We start from the raw sequence: 21,398 nt of genomic DNA on the forward strand, positions 1-21,398 counted from the left end.
GAGAGGCCAATGACAGATATAGAGAGACAAGAGAACTGAGAAAACAGAGTGAATGAGAAACGAGAGAGACACACTATATGTAGCAAGTGAGAGACGGAGAGTTAAAATGACAAATGGAGAGAGAGAGAGAGTGAGGGAGGTGATGATGAGAGATCATCTCTGTAATCAAGCCATAAAGAAGATAAGGTGGTAAAGACCAAGGACGGAATGAAATTAGAAAAATCTACATTGGGTTTTCTAGACCCAAAATCCAGTATACATATCAAACATGAGATTTGAAATCCCCAAAAGGTAGCACATCCCAAATTTCAAATCAATGTTCTAAATCCTAAGTGATGTCTTCACGTGAATAGCAAATCTACAAGCTCACAACGGATCACTATCATAACACACTTTGAGCGTATAAATCTGCTATTTACGGCATGCAACAAAGTATAAATTTGACTTTGTCGTCATATGACAGCGCATAAATTAGGCATCAGGCGATCATGATTAATAAAGATGCTTCTCTCTCTCTCTCCACTCTGAAACAGCAGCAGCACACTCATGCACTCCTGCACCCACATGCATCCAGTCAGACTACCACATGCATCCAGTCAGACAGACAGACAGACAGACAGACAGACAGACACCAGACAGACACACACACACACACACACACACACACACACACACACACACGTCCCCTCTCCCCTCCTTCTCATGTCAGCATGGACCCCTGAGTATTACCATTATACAGTATATACATATGGTACATACAGTATACACACTACACAGAGGCCCCCGATGCGGTGCTCTAAGGTATCCTTACAATCGAACCATTGAAGTGTAAGCGGGACAGATTTAACACGTTCTCTAATGTGCCTCCTCACACAGACTGTGTGTATGAGAGGAAGTCACCCCGCTGCGCTACAGCCACACAAAAAAAGAAAGGAAATAAAGGGCAATTTCATATTTATTTAAGCGTCGGGCTCAGATCCAGAGCTGTCCATTGGGGGGGGGGGGGGGGGGGGGGGGGGGAGAGGGAGGGAGGAGAGAAAGAGAGCGAAGAACAGAGGAAGAAAGGCTGGAACCACAGAAGATCACTGAGGTTTCACATGCTTCCTTTCCTCTCTCCTGAACGCACCCACCAAAACACACCCAGGGACACATTTACGTGCACGAGCGCACAAAACACTGGAGAGAGTGAGAAAGTCGTGTGTGTGTGTGTGTGTGTGTGTGTGTGTGTGGGGGGGGGGGGGGGGGCTAAGAGGGAGGGAGAGTGTGAGAGGAAGAGAGCGGAAATAGCAGAGAAACACAAGGACACACTGTCATTCACAACAGGCGCATAGGCCAGGGAAACTAATAGCCCATGGTGTGTGTGTGTGTATAACGAGCTCTGGAAGCACCGTACTAATAGATGGGGTAAAAATGTGACATTTCGCTCAGGTAACAAACGGAGCGTGATGCTGCAGTGCCTCGGACACATCATATTCAAGTAATGAACATGCTGTACAGAATAGATAAACCTTTATCAACATAAGATTGAGATCAAAAAATGTCTCCACAAATATGATTGGCTACTTCTGACACATGGTGAAGCACATACTATGTATAGGGCTGTCACAATTATTACATAATCGTCTAATCGCAATTATTTGAAGTAATGACAGTTATTTTGTCATAAATGTCATAATCGTTTCCTTGTTGAGAAATGTTCATATAGTTTCAAACACTATCAAAAAGTAGTGGAAATAGCAGATCTACAAGCTTATAGATAAGCTATTTCCACTATCAATGTTATTTTTTCAGTATAAAGTTGTCAAATATGTCAGTAATATATATATTTGTATATTTAGGTTATGTGTCATATCTGCAATGTGCAACTTCAAAGTCTAAAAGCCAAACAGAAATGTAATTGTCAATGACAATTGTCACATTTGAGTGACAATTAATCGTCATGCTAAATGTCATAATCGTGACAGCCCTAATAGCTCTGAGTGAGAAATTACCTGCTGGCTTTCCCCTCCTTTTAGGTGCCACAGAGGGCGGTTTTTAAATCAACACTTCCTCCTTGTGGAACTGCTATGAACTACAGGGACCTTCTCCATCAAGGCTCCCGTCCACATTTGAATTTCCCTTTCAATGCAGCCTTCTGTGCATTCATTAAGACACATCAAAGGAAATCGCAGATCTTAATAGGTCCGGCTTGGTTAAAGCCAACTCTAGCAGTCTTTCATGGCTCCATTCATGTGAGATCATAGTTGGCCAATGGCCACACATGGAGATAAAGAACAGTTAAGGACTGGAATGAGAGCATTCAGTCAGCAGCACCAATACAAGTATGATTTAAAGACACTTCAGTTGCACTTCTGCAAGTTAGGGCAGAGCAATATATGAAAAATTGCCAAAACAAACAAGTGCAATATACTGCACATATTGCAAAAGCAATATACATATTTCAACAATCCAGGCGTAAAGGATGTTTTGCTTGGATTCGAATAAAATGTTTTAAAGGGGAGCAGTGAGAAACTGTATTGCCAAGTTGGTGGTATCTATACTTTGTCAATAGCTGCTGTAGCCAGGTGCAATGTGTTCAGTAAAACCAAGTTGATGGAATGGAAATTCAGTAATCCATTTCTTTCTTCTTTTTCCCCAGTGTTTGATACTGTATCCTTTTCATTGCCCAGGTTATATGTTATCATCACACCTAAGGCAGAAAAACATTCATATCGTCATCGCATTATTCAACAATGTTATCGTATGTTTTCCTGATAACATGTAGCCCTAGTGCAAGTCATAAGGAACTACGCACGATAGACAGCTTATTTACAGTTTACTCAATTAACCAGTTCAACCTCAAGAGTCCTTAGGCCATGTCATATTAAGCAAACATTTGGTGAAAATAGGCAAACAAGTGGACAGTTGAACGGAAACAGGCGAAACATAAGAGAACCAATAAAGATGCGACACAGTTCTCTTAATTTGATTGACTTTATTTGTAAGGCACCAGAAGTACTTCCTTACTGCAGAACATTTCATTTTATTTATAGTAAATGTTTGTTACTTTTATAGTTCACCTTTTTTTTCTTGTTTTGTTAAAATGAAGCTATGATTCCATGACACAAAACATTTTTTTTCCCCGCCAAAGTACACACTTTCAGGTTTTACATTATACACAAAATAAGTATTTAAAAAAAGACCTTTACAAAGCTCAAAATGCTTACAATGCTTCACGCTATGGGGGAGAGGGAGAGGTGGGGGCAGATGGGGCAAGCAATGGGTCAGGACACAGGGGTCAGAGAAGAGGAGAAGGGTCAAAGAGCAAAGGTCACCGTACTGCAGTGTGTCACACCAGTATTGTAACACAATAGCACAAGAATCATCCAGGACAGACAGAGAAGATGCAGCCATAATACACATAAAGCTATATATGTATAACTGTATACAGAGGCTGACGCCTCCGACTACTTCAACAAATACATAGTTTCATTTGTATCTTGTCTCTTTAAAACATCAGATTTGAGCTCTCATTCTAGCTATAACGATTAATAATAATATTTAAAAAAAGAAAAAAAGTAAGAAGTGCGTTGTGATTCACAGAGAAAATTTGGACCAAATGTTCTTTAAAAACATCTCTTCGCTAGAAAGAAACAAGTCTTGGTTCCCCTGTAGACATCATGCATGCGTGTGTGTGTTTTAAGTGTGTGTCTTGTGTCGTCCACACACTCCACATAACACTACTACAAGTACAATATGTATCTGGATGGGAGGGAGCAAGAAGTGCTGCTATAGCTTAATTCACAAGCAGAAGAGCATATCATTATCATGAAGAACAGTGATGCATTCCGCCTCTGTGCTTCACCACTGACAACCAAACCTATACAACTGTATACACACATCCTGTTTATGTATTCACATACATACACGGCCATGGGAGTCATCCAACCGATATCCTCATTATCTAGACATTTTGACACATCTTTTCACTCGCAGTTTTAAAGCCACCAAAAGAAAGGGGTAATACAAAAACAAAAGGATTGTGTGTGTGTGTGTGTGTGTGGGGAGGGGGGGTATTAAACATGCTGTCGAATAGACTGCCTTCAGAACAACAGTCAGTCAAATAACAAACTCTCTTGACCGTAGCTCAATTTTTCGCCAGCAGTCGTTTCACTGGAACATGCCATTCTAGCCCAAAGTAGGCCTATTCTAAGGACTACAGGAAGCAATAGGGAGTTGGGGGTGGGGGGGCTTTATTTATCTCCCCCAGCTAAAGAAAACAGTGGCCGCTTGTGCTTTGTCTGTGGACATCGATAATTTTTTTAGGTCACAGGCTAGGAGATTTCTCACTGAATGTTATATATGTAGGCTAATGTCACCTACAGAACATAGTGTTTGTCTTATATGTAGTACACTTGTTATATACGTGTTTTCTGAATTTCGGGAGTAGGAGTATTCCGTTCCACTTCCAACTGAGAGAAACAGAAACATTTCCCAAAAGACATGGTCTAAAATAGACCTAGGACTAAAGTTGAAAGACTCGATAATATCCTACATATATGGACAATATGATTAAATTGAAATTAGCATTACCAGTGTGGTCTTTTTTTTTGTTTTGTTTTCTTCCGTCTTCTCACCTAAAGACAGTCTGTGGGATCCTCATGGCTGAGTGAGTTGTGTGTTTTTGTGAAGTAGTAACAGAAGAGCTAGGAGAATCCATCAGAGAGCACTCATACATCAAGGGATACGTTCCAAAAAAAGACGCTGCCCTCTGCTGTCAAATATACAACATGCACGTTCTCTCCCTTTGACAACTGCTTTAATATTTGTGCAATTTTACAAGGGTGGGAAAAAAAAGAGTTGGAGGGGGGTGTTGGGCTGCAGACACACAAGTCAAGTGGCAGCTTTTCTTTTGTTGCACAATGTGCCATCTCAGCTTTCTTTGTTGTTGAAAGCACTGCCTTCCAGGTAAGGTGCTGGGTGGATATATCTAGTCTACCCTGCTGGGTTGGATAAGTATCATAAGTAGGGGGGGGATTAGTTTGAAAGGTAGGTTTGTTTTCTTGACTGACAACTGTAATTTCAAATGGAAACACAATAAAAGGTAGCTCAAAGAAGGTGCATTTTCCATTTCCTCCATACAAATTCATCATCATACGTAAATGTCTAGAGTTTCTATGGTATATGCCTTTTCATTACGCCTCTGCTTTCTGAGAGCCCCTAGACGCAACGCTAGAATTTAGGCTAGAATGGGAGCGTAGCTTCACACCAGGGTTACATCAGTAATGTTTCTCTTTCTTTCACAGAGAATCCCTGTTTAAACAGCACACTGATCCATCACAATCTGTCTTTTAAGCCCACTGCCAAATTCTAGCTTTAAATAGAAGCATGCAATTTAAACAGTCTAAGATATTCAACATCACTGTATTTTGTAAGCAGTTTTTTTTTTGTTTCTTTCTTTTTTTGTTTTCTAAAAAACGTTGTCCAGCAGATCTTTCAGTTTGTACAGAGGGCCTACGGCTCATCTAGGAATCTGTGTGAGAAGGCTGCAAAGTCAAAGCAACAGAGGCTCATCTACGCCATGTCGCCCATCCTGTCTGTTTAACAAATGCATTGTGTGAGTCCTAACACCTTTACCGTGGTACATTCACACTCATAGATTGCCCTGCGAGGACCAGAGGCAGGTGTGCGAGGAGAGTGGGCAGAGAGAAGAAAATGGGGCACGAAAGAAAACAACAAGACAGTGAGACAGACAGGCGGAAGGAAGGAAAGGTAAGGTAATATGAATAGAAGAAAAACAACAACAGAAGAAGCAAGCATAATCACATACAAAAATAAGATACATAATCTTAAAAGGCTGTTTTTTTTGGAGGGAGTTGGGGTGGAATTGTGGCAACAGAAAATAGAGAAAGGAGGAGCACAAGGAGGTTGTGAAAATGAAATGAAGAGGGAAAAAAAGAAAGAAATAAAAATAAAAACAAAAACAAACAAAAAACATCATGTTAAGTATAAGGTGTAGAGGTTGAGAAATCTGAGCCAGAACCATCCCAGTGGAGCTGGGGTTATGGACAGAGGGGCGGGGCTTGGAGCCCAGGAGAAACTGGTAGGAGGGGCTATGCCAAGGGACAGGGAGCAGAAAGAGAAGCTGTAGACCGGGGTGGGGGGGGGGGGGGGGGGGGGCTGACAGGTCATCCGGGCCTGGGGCCTCTGGACACAAACCCATCTGAGCGGATTGGAACCATGGTCTAATCAGACTTGTCCCCGTCCTCCTCGCGGTGGCTGTCGGCGCCGTCGCGGGCAGCCTTCTCCTCCTTGGCGAGCTGGGCCTGGGAGGCCAGGATGGAGGAGAGCGAGAAGAGGCCAGACGAGGAGGTGACGGCGGGGAGGCTGGGCTGGCTCAGGCCCAGGGGCAGGGGGGTCATGGGCAGCGCCAGGCCCTGGAGCTGAGACAGCTGGTGAGCCTGGAGCTGCTGCTGCATGGAAGAGGAGCACATGCAGCTCAGACACAGCGGGAGGACAAGGACTCAAACACACACACATCCCAGCTAACCTCCATGTACAATATACATTACATATTAGCTAAGCTTTCACATGCAAGCCCTCCAGCGCAGCAGCACTATAGATAACCATATAGCACATACAGATTATACATAGACAGGCACAGTAGGAGATACAAAATCTTCAATGCTCTGCTTGATGTACAAACCCTAAGGCACAAGTCGCAGAGCAAGACACAGATCACACCAAGTACAGATGACATAAAGGTAATAGAAAAACACCACACACACACACACACACACACACACACACACACACACACACACACACACACACACACACACACACACACACACACACACACACACACACACACACACACACACACACACACACACACACACACACACACACACACACACACACACACACACACACACACACACAAATTCAATAACTAATATTTTAAAAAAAATGACATAACAGGACTAGAGTCCACACAAAGCCATGATCAGCCTAGATCTGCACAGGCTACACCTTTAAGGTCAACTGCTCTACTGGGAACATGAAAATAGAAACAATTCAAAGTCGGGGAGTAAATAATATATGACAGGATACTACTTTCTTTTTTACTCCGTCAACACAGCATATATCTGACACTTAAGTTAAAATTGCAGCATTTTTTGTTTACATATTCATAATATTTGCATGTTGTATTTGTACTGTATGTATTGTGCAACCTATGGCTGTGGATCGTGACCCAAGTTTGGGCCAAGAGTCACAGTATGATGTACAGCAAACTTAGAATGGCAATGTAATTATATGAATTATACTTTTAGTTAAGGGTTTACCTTTAAACATACTGCACTGAGTAATTCCTATGTTTTAAAATAGAATACGCTTATATGTTGTTTACTGTTAGGCCTATGTAGTATGCTAGTTTTAGAGCCAGACCTCTATATCATTCGTCTTTTTTGACAGAAAAACGTTTTAAATAGTAAAAGAAAGTAGTGGATCTAAAAGCTTGCAACGCAATGTGAACTTGAAGATCTGCCATTTTAGAATTCCTACTGTATGTTTTTCAAATTGATTGATTCTGTTCTTTTTTCTTCTCTCTTTTTTTCAGCCAAACTTTGGCTAATTGGTAGTCTAGGTCGGACCCTAAATCTGGCATTGGTCGGGCTCCATGTACTTTTAAGAACAGGCTTTGGTTACAGTCAGTCAATCTTTATGGCCTTTTTTGATTTTCGAGTGCAGACAATAATTATTGGCAAAGCATGAAACAAAAAAAAAGGCTGCTATGCTGGTCACTTTTTATGTATAATTGGTTGTGAACTTGTGCATCCGTGATGTCAATGACATTGTGGATCTTACTTCCTCTCACAAAGGACTAATACAAAGAATTAACAATCAGACTTTGCAAATGACAAGATATTTTAATGAGAGGCAGGATCTTAGTGACAAGTTCAGCTGCATCCTACTTTATTAACCCCTTTGGAAAGTTTGTCCTCTGCATTTGACACATCCTAACTAATTTACGTATGAGCAGTGAGCAGCCACAGTGTAGTGCCCGGGGACCAGCTCTAGTTGTAATGCCAGTACCTTGGTCAAGGGCAATGGCAGGAGTGCCTAGGTACCTAGCATGCACACATAATGCTATGTATTCGTCCATAACATTCAACTTCAGGTGTGTCCATGTCTATGATAACACACCACACTACTTGATGTGCTAACTGTCCAATATAGTATATAGTATACAGTACAGCGGTCTAGTCTGGTTGCACTGTGATAAAGTAATCAGAATCCTTAATTATACCCCTTAACTGCTCTGTGCTTTTCGTACACCCAACCATCCCCAAAACATTGTCATGAGACTCATGACATTCCCAGACAGAGAAAAAAGATAGAGAGAGGTATACAATGTGTAAGAGAGAGAGAGAGGGAGAGGGCAAAGGAGGAAGACACTAGAGACGGTGTACAACTGATGCAACAAGATGAAACAGTGTATAATAATCCTGTACGAGATGGATCACAAAATGTGACTAGACATGAACATGAAAAGGTTTTCAATAATTGGGAAAATTCAGCCAATGTCCAAAATATTGAGGAGGACTACCTTAAAAAACCTATACCTACAAACCCACTGTCCCCAGTATCTAAGGCACCAGACAGTGGGGAAAAAGTAAAGACCCTCGAAAAACCATGCATCATAGTGATGAAGCGGCTAAACTAGCTAACACAAGACGCCTAGTAAAATGATAGAGGATGCTAAGCTAGCTAACATAGCGCCGCTAGTGATGAATGGTTGTACCTCTAGGGCTAACACTACACTCATAGTGATGAACTATCTCTGCTATCTGGCTAGCTCTCCACCCATATTGATGAGGCACAGCAGCTACCTGGCTAATACCATGAAGTATTGTAGCTAGCTAAATAAACTGTTGTAATAAACTAGGATATTTGTATAATGCTTTTATCAGTTACTAAGAGCTTCACAGGCAATAAAGCAAATACATTTTAAGAACTGTTTAAAATAACCGCAGTGATGAAGTATTGCAGGTGGACAATTTATTCTATTTACTGTAAATGTTTTAGCTAGCTACCTTAGATCAGTAACAAAGACAAAATGTAGCTATAGGCCGGAGTGAAAGTGGGCCAGAACGGCGTTCCTCTAAAAGAAAATATAAATAAAAGTATATTCTGTGGGAAGCAACTGATGTGAAAAGACCATATCGTCACTGTCGGCTATTTTAAATTGCTTTTAAAATGATAAATACTAAACAAAAGGTTTTGGAAATGCAAGGTTTCCACCCATCAACATATGCCAATAATGCATGTACTAAATGCATGTTGTGGTCAACAAGAAAACACATGTAGTAAAGTTAGACCAATATAAGAGTTAGTTTTCTTATGAAGTGCTTCTAAAGCTTTCCAGTGTGTTTGTGTCAATGTAATCAGCGCTGTTAAGGTTTTTATTTAGTCCACTGAGAAGTTTGGTTCAATCGCGAGTTGCAAAGCCAATGTCTGTGGGGCACATCATGCGTACGCAACTGGACTGCCTTTGATCATTTAACTTTGCAGGTTGCAGATCCGGCGTAGAGTGGATACGGAAATAGCCTTTGTGCATCTGTGTGTGTGTGTGTGTGTGTGTGTGTGTGTGTGTGTGTGTGTGTGTGTGTACAGTAGGCGGGCTCAACACCAGATCAGACAACTAAGCAGTAAATAGATTACAGTGAAACAGTCATGCTTGCAAAGGGTGTAATTTCATTGAAAAGTAACTGTTGAGTTTGATATTGATATTGAAGTTTAGTGTCAACATTATCAGATTATTTTGTGGTACACATGCCATTTTCTATGCAGGATATTATGTTCTTGTCATTTCTACACCACACTGTACACGAATAAAGAAACTGAATGCATGTGTTCAGCAATGCATCAACGAGGACATACATATTTATGTTGGGGTATAGGTGTGCTATCCTAAAATGTTGATATCCTCACAAATATAGTAATAAAAACATGTGTTTGTGTGTGCATGCGTGTGTAGATGCGTGGGGTGGGTCTTACCCTGATGATAGAGTTCATCTCAGGGGGGGTGACCTGCTTGGCTCTCTCTATGGCTCCCAGGACCTGCTGCTGGTGCTGAGGGGAGGAGGAAAGGTTAGATCAATATCAATAGTCCCTACAGTGACCCGCCAGTGATTCTCTTCTCCTCCCTTCAGCGCGCACACACACACACACACACACACACACACACACACACACACACACACACACACACACACACACACACACACACACACACACACACACACACACACACACACACACACACACACACACACACACACACACACACACACACACACACACACACACACGATGGTGCATAGCAAATGGTTGATTGGTGTGCTGTAATGGGTGGAGGTCAACCTCCTGGTGGGCAGATAAGAGCATAGCTTATCTGGATCACACAATGAGACTGCGCACGTGCACGCACGCACACACACACACACACACACTCTAAGGGAGATCTAGGAGGCGGCAGAGCAGGGAGGGAGAGAATAGAAGAGTGGATGAAGAGGAGGAATGATTGGAGGGAGGTGAAGAGAAGTAAGAGTAACACTGAACAGATGAGGAGAAGGGGCTGAAGTGAGAGGGGGAGAAAGACCAGGAGAGGAGAGACAGACATAGTGAGAGAGAGAAGGGAGAGAGTAGGTCTGTCACGATTATGTCATTTTACGTGACGAATTTGACGATTAATTGTAACTCAAATAATTGTGATTAACGATCTACACAGCTTATCTGCTATTTCCACTATTTCTTTTACTTAGAAAAAAGATATATATGAACATTTTTCAACATGGAAACGATTATGACGATTATGAAAAATAATAGATAATTATGTAATAATTGTGACAGCCATAGGAGAGAGAGAGAGAGAGATGCTGAGGGGTTGAAAAGTTATGGAAGTAATGTGGTGAAGAATGATGTAATTCTGGAATAACATGACGGTCAGTGGGGTTAGTGACTAATGTGTTACATATAATTGTATACATGTGTTTGTGGGAGCAATTTTCTCTCCGTTTCACTGTGGATGGATAACATGCGTTAGTCTGTGTGTGTGTGTGTGTGTGTGTGTGTGTGTGTGTGTGTGTGTGTGTGTGTGTGTGTGTGTGTGTGTGTGTGTGTGTGTGTGTGTGTGTGTGTGTGTGTGTGTGTGTGTGTGCGCGCTCACTCACCTCCTGGGACAGGTAGGGGAGGACTTGAGCACAGATCCCATTCAATCTCTTCACTATCTCAGCCTGTGAACACAAAGAAACAGACAAGACATGAATAAAATGTTGAAGCCGGTTATTGGCAGAATCTGCTTTGTTCACGTTTGTCGGCATGCTAAATTTTGAGACTTTTGACACCTGTGAAGTTGTGCAATGTTAAGTCAAAGGGAAGCATATTTTGGACCATCATTTTTTAAGCTATGGAGGAACTATTGAAGACACAGATTCGGAGTTACATTATGGTAAGGTATCCACACCTGTGTTTTTCAAAAGATTTTTGTCAAGGACCCCCAAAATGATAATGATTGACTTGGTGTCACCAGAAGTTTCTTTTTTTAACTTGGTGTAAAAAAAAGAAAAAAGAAAAAAAGAAAATCTAAATCAAATTACACATTTCCAAAATGTTTTGAAAATAGTACATCTACAACCTCACAACATGTGGTGGGTAGGGTTCCTCATTTTGCTGGGGGCCCCCTGGAAGCCCCTTAAGGATCCCTGGGCATCCCTGGACCACACTTTGAGAACCATTAATCTACACAACCCTGGACTCGTCCTACCAGCTCAGTGGCCTTGCACTTAGTGTCCGCCCTGAGACTCGGAGGTCAGGGTTCAATCCCAGATCGAGTCATACCAAAGACTATAAAAATGGTACAGCATGCCTCCCTGCCTAGTGATTAGTAGCAGCTCCCTGTGATATAATAGCGCCATGTCCAGGGGGGTAATTGTACATCAAGCTGCCTCACGACACGGACACAGGAGCTAGGCTCCTGACCTATGGGCCACAGGGCTCATTAACTGTTGGTATCCAAGGATACTTAATTACTGTACTTAAGACTCATTCAGCAAAATACAACGCACACTCGCTGATGCCTATGGAAGCCTTCATTAAGGTCCTTAAAGAGGCAGTTGCCATGATTTTGGTACTTTTTCTGTTTTTCCATTTGTCTATTGAGTTGATATTACTCTATATCAACCAATGTTATTAAAATGTGCCTGTGTATTGCAGCTTCTCTGACACGAGGGGAAATATAATAATGGGCAAATAGTAACAGACTGGACATCTGACGAATCAAGACCATTTACCATGTAATAAGAGACTTTTTTTTAAAGATAGCTATTTTCATTTGGCAAAGGAGACAAACAGGCCCTGTTGTTTTAAACACATACAGTTTTTGGAAGTAGAAACAATAAAAACAGGATATATACAGTAATGATCAGTATAATACACAATGATCATTATTTGGCCTGTGGTATTTAATAATATTCATTTAATCATAGCCACACACAGTTTGACAATACACATCATACATACATGTAAGCCCAACACCAAGATACAGTCAACACACAGGAAATGCAAAAAAGAAACACCTCAGAAATGCAATCGCTTCATTTGACTTTATACTTAACACGCAACACACACACACACACACACACACACACACACACACACACACACACACACACACACACACACACACACACACACACACACACACACACACACACACACACACACACACACACACACACACACACACACACACACACACACACACACACACACACACACGATGAGAGCACATCAATTCTCTCTGGCACCCTCGGTCTTCCTGACACACAGGTCTATTATCACATTTGGCTGGTTATCATCCAATCCGTGTGAGATATGCAAAGCAAGTGGTAATTGCGTTAGAAGCTAATTGGCTGTGCGACGAGGAGAGAGGGGGCCATCCTAACAGTCATTAGCCATGCAGAGCAACGCACCCCATCAGGCCGCTTCATTTCTATCTGCTCATCATTACACACACCATCTCTGACATGGCTCCTAAAATGTCTCCATGGAACACTCTCTCCCCCCCCACCCTGTTTCCCTCTGCAGCTTTTATGCCATCTCTCGTCTCTCCTGTCTGATTCACTTTTTTCTTTTCGTATCTGTCTCCGTTTCTCTCTCTCTTTCCATCTGTGTTTCTCATACGTTCTCTCAAAGCCTCATGCTCTGTCTGTCTCGTTTCCTGCATGTCGTTCTGTCTCTCTTTCGTCCTCTCTCTGAGAGAGCACAAACAATGCTGAAAACATAGTGTATATAAACACGGTATAAATATACACAATGTAAACATACACATCACACATTCAATACACATAATGTAGCCATTAAACTGGCACCATAAACCAACCAAAAGCACCATAACCAACCAAAACAGTGAGTGCGCACACACACACACACGCAACCAAGAATGAGCACTCCGCAGAGTGGATATCTCTGCCAGGCTGGGTCGCCCCAAAAGTGAGTTGCATCCATCAGGAGCTGAGGAAGCTGCGGGGGGAAACATGCATTCCAAAGACAAACGGCTCAATTTCTAGTGATGCCATGGGCAGAAGTGAAATTTCTTAAATGGTTATGTTGAGTCTTTTGAAGCCCCGTCTGGGGGTGAATAGATGATGTGTTCAAGATGTTTGGTGTTTTTTGTAAGAAACAGGACCCTCCCACTAGATTTGGAAACAAATTGCAGGCAAACAGTGTCGGAATATCAAAAACCTGCTTGACACTCATTGTCACATGATTCCCGAGATCATGTGTTACAAAATTGGTTAAAACATCATGTTTCTGCAACAAACAGTGTTGTAACAATTGTGGCACACTATGAATCTCGGTGAAAGTTTTGGTTCTGCGTTGTTTACGGGCCCCTCGTGTGAGATAGACATTTGGAAACAAATTATAGCCAAGAGGAATGGAATAGAAAACACTGGTATGATACATGTTTATCACATGACACCAGAGATAATGTGTAGCAATGTGTGTGAGGTTTGGACACAATCCAATAAAAATGTTTCGAGGAAAAATATAGTCAGGTGGAAATAAGTAACTTGCATACCTTTTGATTGTACAACCGAGTGTTCAGGTACAACTGAGTTATAGGCCATAACGTAAAGCAGGCTGGTATAGTGCCTACAGTCAAGTGTCTTCCTTTGTAGGGCTGTCACCATTATTACATAATCGTCTGATCGCGATTCTTTGACATAATCGCGATTCTTTTTCATAATCGTCATAATCGTTTCCATGTTGAAAAATGTTCAGATATTTTTTTAAATCAAACATAGTGGAAATAGCAGATCTACAACCTCACAACGCGTCGCGATGCGTGAGCTTGTAAGTATAAAGTTGTCAAATGTCAGTAATGTATTTGTACATTTAGGTTATGTGTCATATGTACCATGTTCAACTTCAAAGCCTAAACGCCAAACAGAAAAGTAATTGTCAACGACAAAAACACAATTAAATCGTTAATCGCAATTATATGACAATTAATCGTCATGTAAAATGTCATAATCGTGACAACCCTATTCCTTTGTCTATTGCAGGCATGAAACGTTGAATGCCATTCGGTCCGGTGGTTTGTCATATATTAGCTCCGGACTCACACAGTCAGTCACTAACTCGCAGACAGTCCATGTGTCACTCACAGACACATGCAAAAACATTGCATCCTCCTTCAATACATCACAAGCTTCCACACACCAGTTACTGTACAAGACATTAAATTATTCTGTGTAAAAAGATTGAGCAGGGTAATATGTTTCTTTAATCTGAGTATCTCACTGCGTAGATGACAGGCACTCTTCAGACGGAGCAGCACAAGGACAGAACGAGAGAACGGAGCAAAAGACAGCGAAGGAGAGAGAGAAAAACAGTATGGAGAAAAGGCGTTTTGTTTAACTCAGTCGAAAGCAAGAGAGGAGACAGAGTAAGTGAAAGAGAGAGAGAGAGCGAGAGAACAAGAGACAGAGAGGTGGAAAGAGGAGGAGGAGAGGGGGCTGAGCACAATGGGCCCAGACATGAATGCTCCCCGACACTCGTTTCCACACAACCCCTTCAATTTCAACTCTCTAATGGAACCAGTGCTTCTTTGCGCCCACTCTCAGCGCACAAAGCAAGCACGTGCACACGCACACACCGCAGTCCACACTTGCACAAGATCGCACATACACTTGTGCACACACACACACACACACAGACACAGACACAGACACAGACACACACACACACACACACACACACACACACACACACACACACACACACACACACACACACACACACACACACACACACACAATATTAGCAAACAGGCACCCACGCAAGATAATAGAGGCCCACGTGACCAAACTCGCATGTACAAATTGGTCACATGCTCCAGTGCAACCCATACACATCCGTGCGTGCACACACTCACACACACACACACACACACACACACACACCTTCAACAATGAATTTCTAAATATTTCATCCCTGTCAAATAAAAGAGTGGGTTGTGATGAATTGTGCTCATGAGGCAGAGCGCAGCGGGTTTGTGTGTGTGCGCGCGCGCGGAGTGTGTGTTTTCAGTTGTGTTGCGGTACGGGATAATTTTTATGTGCGATTTCCTACAAATGAGCGCCCCGATTTTCCTGAGTGTGTGCACGGCACGCGCATGTGTTGTGCGAGTGTGTTTGTGTGGTGTGTCGTGCTTTCCAGTCTGTGTAGGTGCATATAATATATGTGAGGATCTCTATCTGTAGAAGCAGAGCAGTGTGGGCGTGCGTGTGTGTGTGTGTGTGTGTGTGTGTGTGTGTGTGTGTGTGTGTGTGTGTGTGTGTGTGTGTGCGTAAGCTTTGTAATGTGTGTGCGAATGAGAGCCACCATTTGTCACAGTACTACTCTGCGTTCACGCCACGGTAAGGCTGTTAGTGACTGTGTACCGTCAATCATAGGGCAGTGTGTGTGTGTGTGTGTGTGTGTGTGTGTGTGTGTGTGTGTGTGTGTGGGGGGGAGAAAAGCACCAGGTGAGGTCACTGATAAAGGCTAACCCATGGAGGCCCATCGTTCTCTCTCTCTCCCACAGCCAGGGCATAAATTACTTCCCTCTGGCCTGCCATGCAAACTGATGTATGGTCACTGTCTGCTCAGCTCTGCTCTGCCCTGCTCTGCTCACTGGGAAAAGAGCCAGGGTGCAGAGCTAGTGTAGGGGTGCAACAGTTAATCAAACTAATTGATTGTAAAATATAATCGATACTTCGGTGAAATGATCAATGATTAATCCCATTTTGGGCATGTCATTATAGGTGAGAGGTTTAAAAAAAAGCCAAAACAAACTGAAAATATAGAATAATCACCAACAGAATAATCGATCGTTGCAGCACCAATGTACTGTGAATTGTAGCTATAAAGCATGTTTCCAACATCAATTTCCATGTGTTCATGATTACATATGCACGTGCAGTGGTTGCTGTGAAAAATGTCAGCTTGTCCATCCATAGTACTCTTGAGCTTACAATGTGTTAACAGGCATGCAAAAAGCCCCTAGGTGAAAAGGGTGACAAGTAACCCAACACAAATGTTGGGTAGGGTCGGGTGTCTTTTTGCGATTCTCATTTAAACACAGATTGCATTGGTAACAAACACATTTTGCGGGGGGGCCATCAGACCCAGTGTGACAAACATATCAATACCTGGATATTAGTTCAATAACTTTCCATTCGTTATCACACCTGCCAGATCCTGCATATAATGGGAGCTAAATGGGAAATGATGACTACATAAAAACTAGTCCCCTGTGTACCTGCGTTTAAACAGCCCCCGAGGCCATGGCATTCAAATCTCTAAGCTCTTGTGAGAAATACTCAAAGCGGCAGCACTGCGGGACCATCTCTGTCTGTCACACACCTGTCAGTCAAACCAAGACAGCTGCAGTCTGTGTGCGTATGTCAATAGGTGGGAGCCAGTTTTCACTCCAGGCTCCAGGCCCTTAAATGATGATTCCTGAAGTCGAATATGTACAATCTCCAAGCGTAACAAAGGTACAGGAATTAAAGAACTTTTTTTTGTGACAGTACCTGCAGACATTCCTCTCAGAGGTAAACAAAGACTCACCTGCTTGTGCATCTCAATGTTAAGCCCGTAGGACATCTCATAATACTGGAGAGAGAGAGAGAGAGAGAGAGAGAGAGAGAGAGAGAGAGAGAGAGAGAGAGAGAGAGAGAGAGAGAGACTTATTATAAAATGGAAAGGGCACAGAGGGAGGGAAAAAAGAGACAGGCAGACAAAGCAAGGGAGTGTGTGTGTGTGTGTGTGTGTGTGTGTGTGTGTGTGTGTGTGTGTGTGTGTGTGTGTGTGTGTTATGTACACTCTGTGTTAATGAGAGGGCCACCCTCTAGGCGTCAACCCTGTTAATCACCCACTCTGTCTGCAGGGGCACTGGCTCTGTCACTGGAAAACAAACAACAAGGATCTCACACACACACACACACACGTGCACGCACAGTATTCTTTTGCTCACTCTGACACTATCTTTCATTGACACACACAAGCACGCACACGCACGCACGCACGCACGCACGCACACACACACAAACTGCTCCTCTCTCTCTCTCTCTCTCTCTCTCTCTCTCTCACTAGCTGCTAGGTCCAAACAGCAGCTCCCTAAAGTAATTACAGCGCTGGGGAAATGGAGGTGCTGCCGTTAGCCAAGGGAGCAGGGCAACCTGATAGGCTATTAGATGAGGGGGTGTGGGGGGCTGGGTCGGTCTGGGGCTACGGGGCTACGGGGCCAGGCACGAGCACACGCATGTGTGTGTGTGTGTGTGCGCGCATATACCGTATGTGTGGTGGCTGGCTGGCTGAATGACTGTGTGTGAGTTGTGTACGTGAGCGTGGGCGTGACAGAGTGAGAAAAACAAAGAGGTGCGCGCTGATGTCGGATTGTGGGAGCGTGTGCACACGCGTTTGCATTAGCGACCGTGGGAGAGCATGCATGCGTTTGGTCTGTCTGTCTGATGCAGGGGAGAGCAGCGCAGATTAGATGAGATTATACCCAGTCAGTCAGAGGATCAATTAGAGTCGGAATATCAGACGGCTACAGAGCCATGGCCACCGACAATGAGATTAGAACCCAGGAGGACTGGCTACGTCTGTGTGTCTGCGACTGTGTGGATGTGTACGAGTTTGTGTGAAGAAAGAGGGAGATATGAGGAATAAAGGAGGGTAGCAAGGGGGACTGGACAGTTATGGCTCTTTTCGACGAGGAAGGGTAATCCAAAACCTTCAATAATGTGAACATTTCCAGAACCTGTGAAATTCTGATAGTTTTCTCTCTTTTTTCCCCATTTCCATTATAACACATAGTTGCATCCTTACTGCAGTGCTGCTATAATGACAGAATTTCCCTCAGGATTAATAAAGGTCTGTATGTACTATGTATCCATCTGTTTGTTTATCTTTTTCTATTATCAGTTTTTCAGTTCGATTTAGCCATTTACCGTTTTAGCAGTTGAATACTTTAACCACATTAACCCAGGCGTCCTTATTTTGGGGCGGAAATGATAGGCGAAAATCTTCAAATATTCTCAGATTTTCACTTTTTTATTTTGGAAAGTATAAAATATGGTGTATAATATCTAAGTGGATAAACGAGGCAATGTTGTGTTACTCTAGCATGTGCTTGCTCCTCCCATGGGTGGCCAGAACTCAGGGTTCTGAAGACCTTAGGTGAGACCGAGTATGGACAGATGCAGAATCCACAAAATGTGTTCACGGCACGTTTAGTTCTTGTAGTTGCAAAAGAGCTGCTAATGACGCCCGAAACAAAAAAAAAAAAAAAAAAAAAAAGAGAGAGCAGCAATCATAAAAGGGAGGGAAAAGCAGAACAAGAGACACAGGAGAGCAATTACACTGCAAAGAGAAGAGGTGGGGAGGCTGGAGGAAGATGATGGGGGGATGGTAGCAGGAACAGAGGGTGATACAAATATATATAAGAGCGTAAAGAGAAATCTGTTTATTTATACGTGCATTGCCATCAACAAACGTGCACATACATTTAGAGTAGTTCATTTGCATCCACTTCGTGAGATTATACTTTGCCTGAGGACTTTTGCTGGTGTGTGTGTGTGTGTGTGTGTGTGTGTAGGGAGGGAGGGGGTGCATGCTAGCAGACAAATGAAAACATACATACATACATACATACTGTGCACATTAACACACACTAAAGCAGTGGTTCTCAAACTTTGAAATTCGAAGGTCTCCCCTTAACCAGCGTTCCATTTGTACGCTGTCAAAGTTACAGACTTGTAAGCAGGCATTGACACTAAGGCTTGCCCACCTGCCCCCGGCAGGTAAATAAAACGTCAGGGCAGGTGAAGTTGGCTTTCAGGTTGCCTGACAGGGCAAGTGCTCATTTGAGAGGGGACACAAATGTCTATAAACACAACACAAGATATCTGTCTAAACACCTGAACGTGGCCAGAGTGCTCTGTCTTCTGGTCTGTGGAATGTAAAATAAGAGCACTATTTACCTATAATGTGCTGTTTTTACTGTTGTTACATTTAAAAATATAAAATAAGTGTGAAACCATAGACATATTCAATCATAGCTAAAGTATTTGGTATTTGGGAAGTATTGAGGTATGACATCGTACCTATCATTTTATAATGGACAATTTACTTTTCGGGCAAGTGGGCATTACCTTCGGGCAAGTAGAACATGAACTGTACTTGCCCGATTGGCAAGTGCCTCTGAGACTTTAGTGTCAACCCCTGTGTAAGGGTCAATTTAGACCCTCATAAAGGATCCTAGAGAGTCCCTGAAATCCACTTTGAGAACCACTAAACTAACGTATAGACTATAGACCCACTCACCATGATATAATGACGCTGCATCTCCGACTTCTCACTGGCCAACTTGTCACACTCCAGCTTCAAGCTGGAGATGAGAATGGAGGAAGGAAAGGACAAGAGGAAGGAGACAGAGAAAGAGAGTTCATTAGTCTCTCTTAACAAAGGTCAACTTTACACCACCAGCATTGTCATTTATCCCCATCGTCACCGTTACTATCATCATCACCACCAACGTCACCATCATTAGCATCATCGCTACCACTGTTACTTTCACCACCATCGTCATCATCTTCATCTTTGTGAGGCGTTTTCCTCGCTAATAGGTGTTAATCAATTAGAAGGGAGCAGGAGGAAATGTGGGAGCCGGAGGTAAATAGAGGACAAACCAAACTGTGCCTTCAGAGAGACAGAAAGCTCAAACATAAACATGTGTCTGTGACTGTCAGGCGTGGCAGTGAGTAAAATAGCACATCTAAATATAGAGAAGCGCGTGTGAACGCTCAGCTCAGAGGCTCATCTTCGGTCCCCGCGACAACCATTAGCTGTAATCATGTCAGCGCTGATTGTCACGCCAGGCGACAGGACAAAGGAGGATGCATCAACGCAGTCACCCGGGCTTGTCCCCCCCCAACCGTCCTCCTCTGCATTCCTCCTGTATATCTGATTGAAGCAGCAAACTATGGCATCCAATGCTTTCAGAGGTGTCATCTGAGGACTGGATAAGATCGGGATTAAATGAAGGCAGATATGCGCACGCACTGGATCGGTGCAGATTTGGGCTAAATCTGAAACCTGTTTGACGGTGTGTGCTGGGATGTTCTCGTCAGGCGGCCTGCTGGAATGACAATTCGATTACAGCGAGCGCTGGTTCAATCTTGATCATTGTTAGCCTCAAATGGCAGGCAGACTGCTGTGCTACATGGGGCCAACGATGCCAAACTCGCTAATGTGCGAAGTTATTATCGTTTTAACTGCAGTAGTGGTGAGGTTCATTACAGGTTGAGCTCCAGTGTTTGGAATCTGCAGTAATATAGATGAGGCTTGACCCACCCCAGTATCTGTACACGACCTTGTAAATATAATGTGTTACTCCTAAGCTGTGTAATCATATCGATAATGTGTTTGTGCATGTACCCTTCTCCTTTTCACAGTAGTGTATACATTTGTATTGCATCTGCCTGTTCCTGTCCTGCCTTGTCTTGCTTACTTCTGTATCACTCAGGTTTGTGCATACATATCCCCGAGTCAAGTGTGATTAATAAACGTAAGAACATGCCGTGTGTGATTCTACTATGATGTCATCTTATCAGAGCTTGCTTACAGAGAAGTACTGTAATTCAACTGAACGACCAGTCAACGCCTCACTAAATGTGACGTCATATCACGATTATTGTGACAAAAGAAATCGCGATTTACGATATTACGATAATCAAAATCTATTATCCTGGGACAGAACATTTGCCAAAAAATAGCAGATCTAGAAGCTCACAACT

At 42.9% G+C, this 21,398-nt stretch overlaps 1 protein-coding gene across 3 annotated transcripts in view; it reads right to left on the minus strand.

Moving 5' to 3' along the window:
• Positions 1-2,986: 2,986 nt before the first annotated feature.
• Positions 2,987-21,398, minus strand: part of tle5 (TLE family member 5, transcriptional modulator) — a 52,028-nt gene continuing 33,616 nt past the window's right edge. For 2 of the 3 annotated variants that reach the window (XM_080723102.1, XM_080723100.1), the window contains 5 exons: positions 19,927-19,990; positions 17,167-17,211; positions 11,220-11,282; positions 10,045-10,119; positions 2,987-6,452 (listed from right to left, as the gene is read on the minus strand). In XM_080723102.1, the coding sequence (XP_080579228.1) occupies positions 6,225-6,452; positions 10,045-10,119; positions 11,220-11,282; positions 17,167-17,211; positions 19,927-19,990 (475 nt within the window). In that variant the 3' untranslated portion in view covers positions 2,987-6,224. The remainder of the gene's footprint in view (positions 6,453-10,044; positions 10,120-11,219; positions 11,283-17,166; positions 17,212-19,926; positions 19,991-21,398) is intronic. The other variant, XM_080723101.1, reaches the window with a different exon arrangement.

This window comes from Nannobrachium achirus (genome assembly GCF_963921795.1).
Source record: "Nannobrachium achirus genome assembly, chromosome: 1".
In the NCBI taxonomy this organism is placed as follows: Eukaryota; Metazoa; Chordata; class Actinopteri; order Myctophiformes; family Myctophidae; genus Nannobrachium; species Nannobrachium achirus.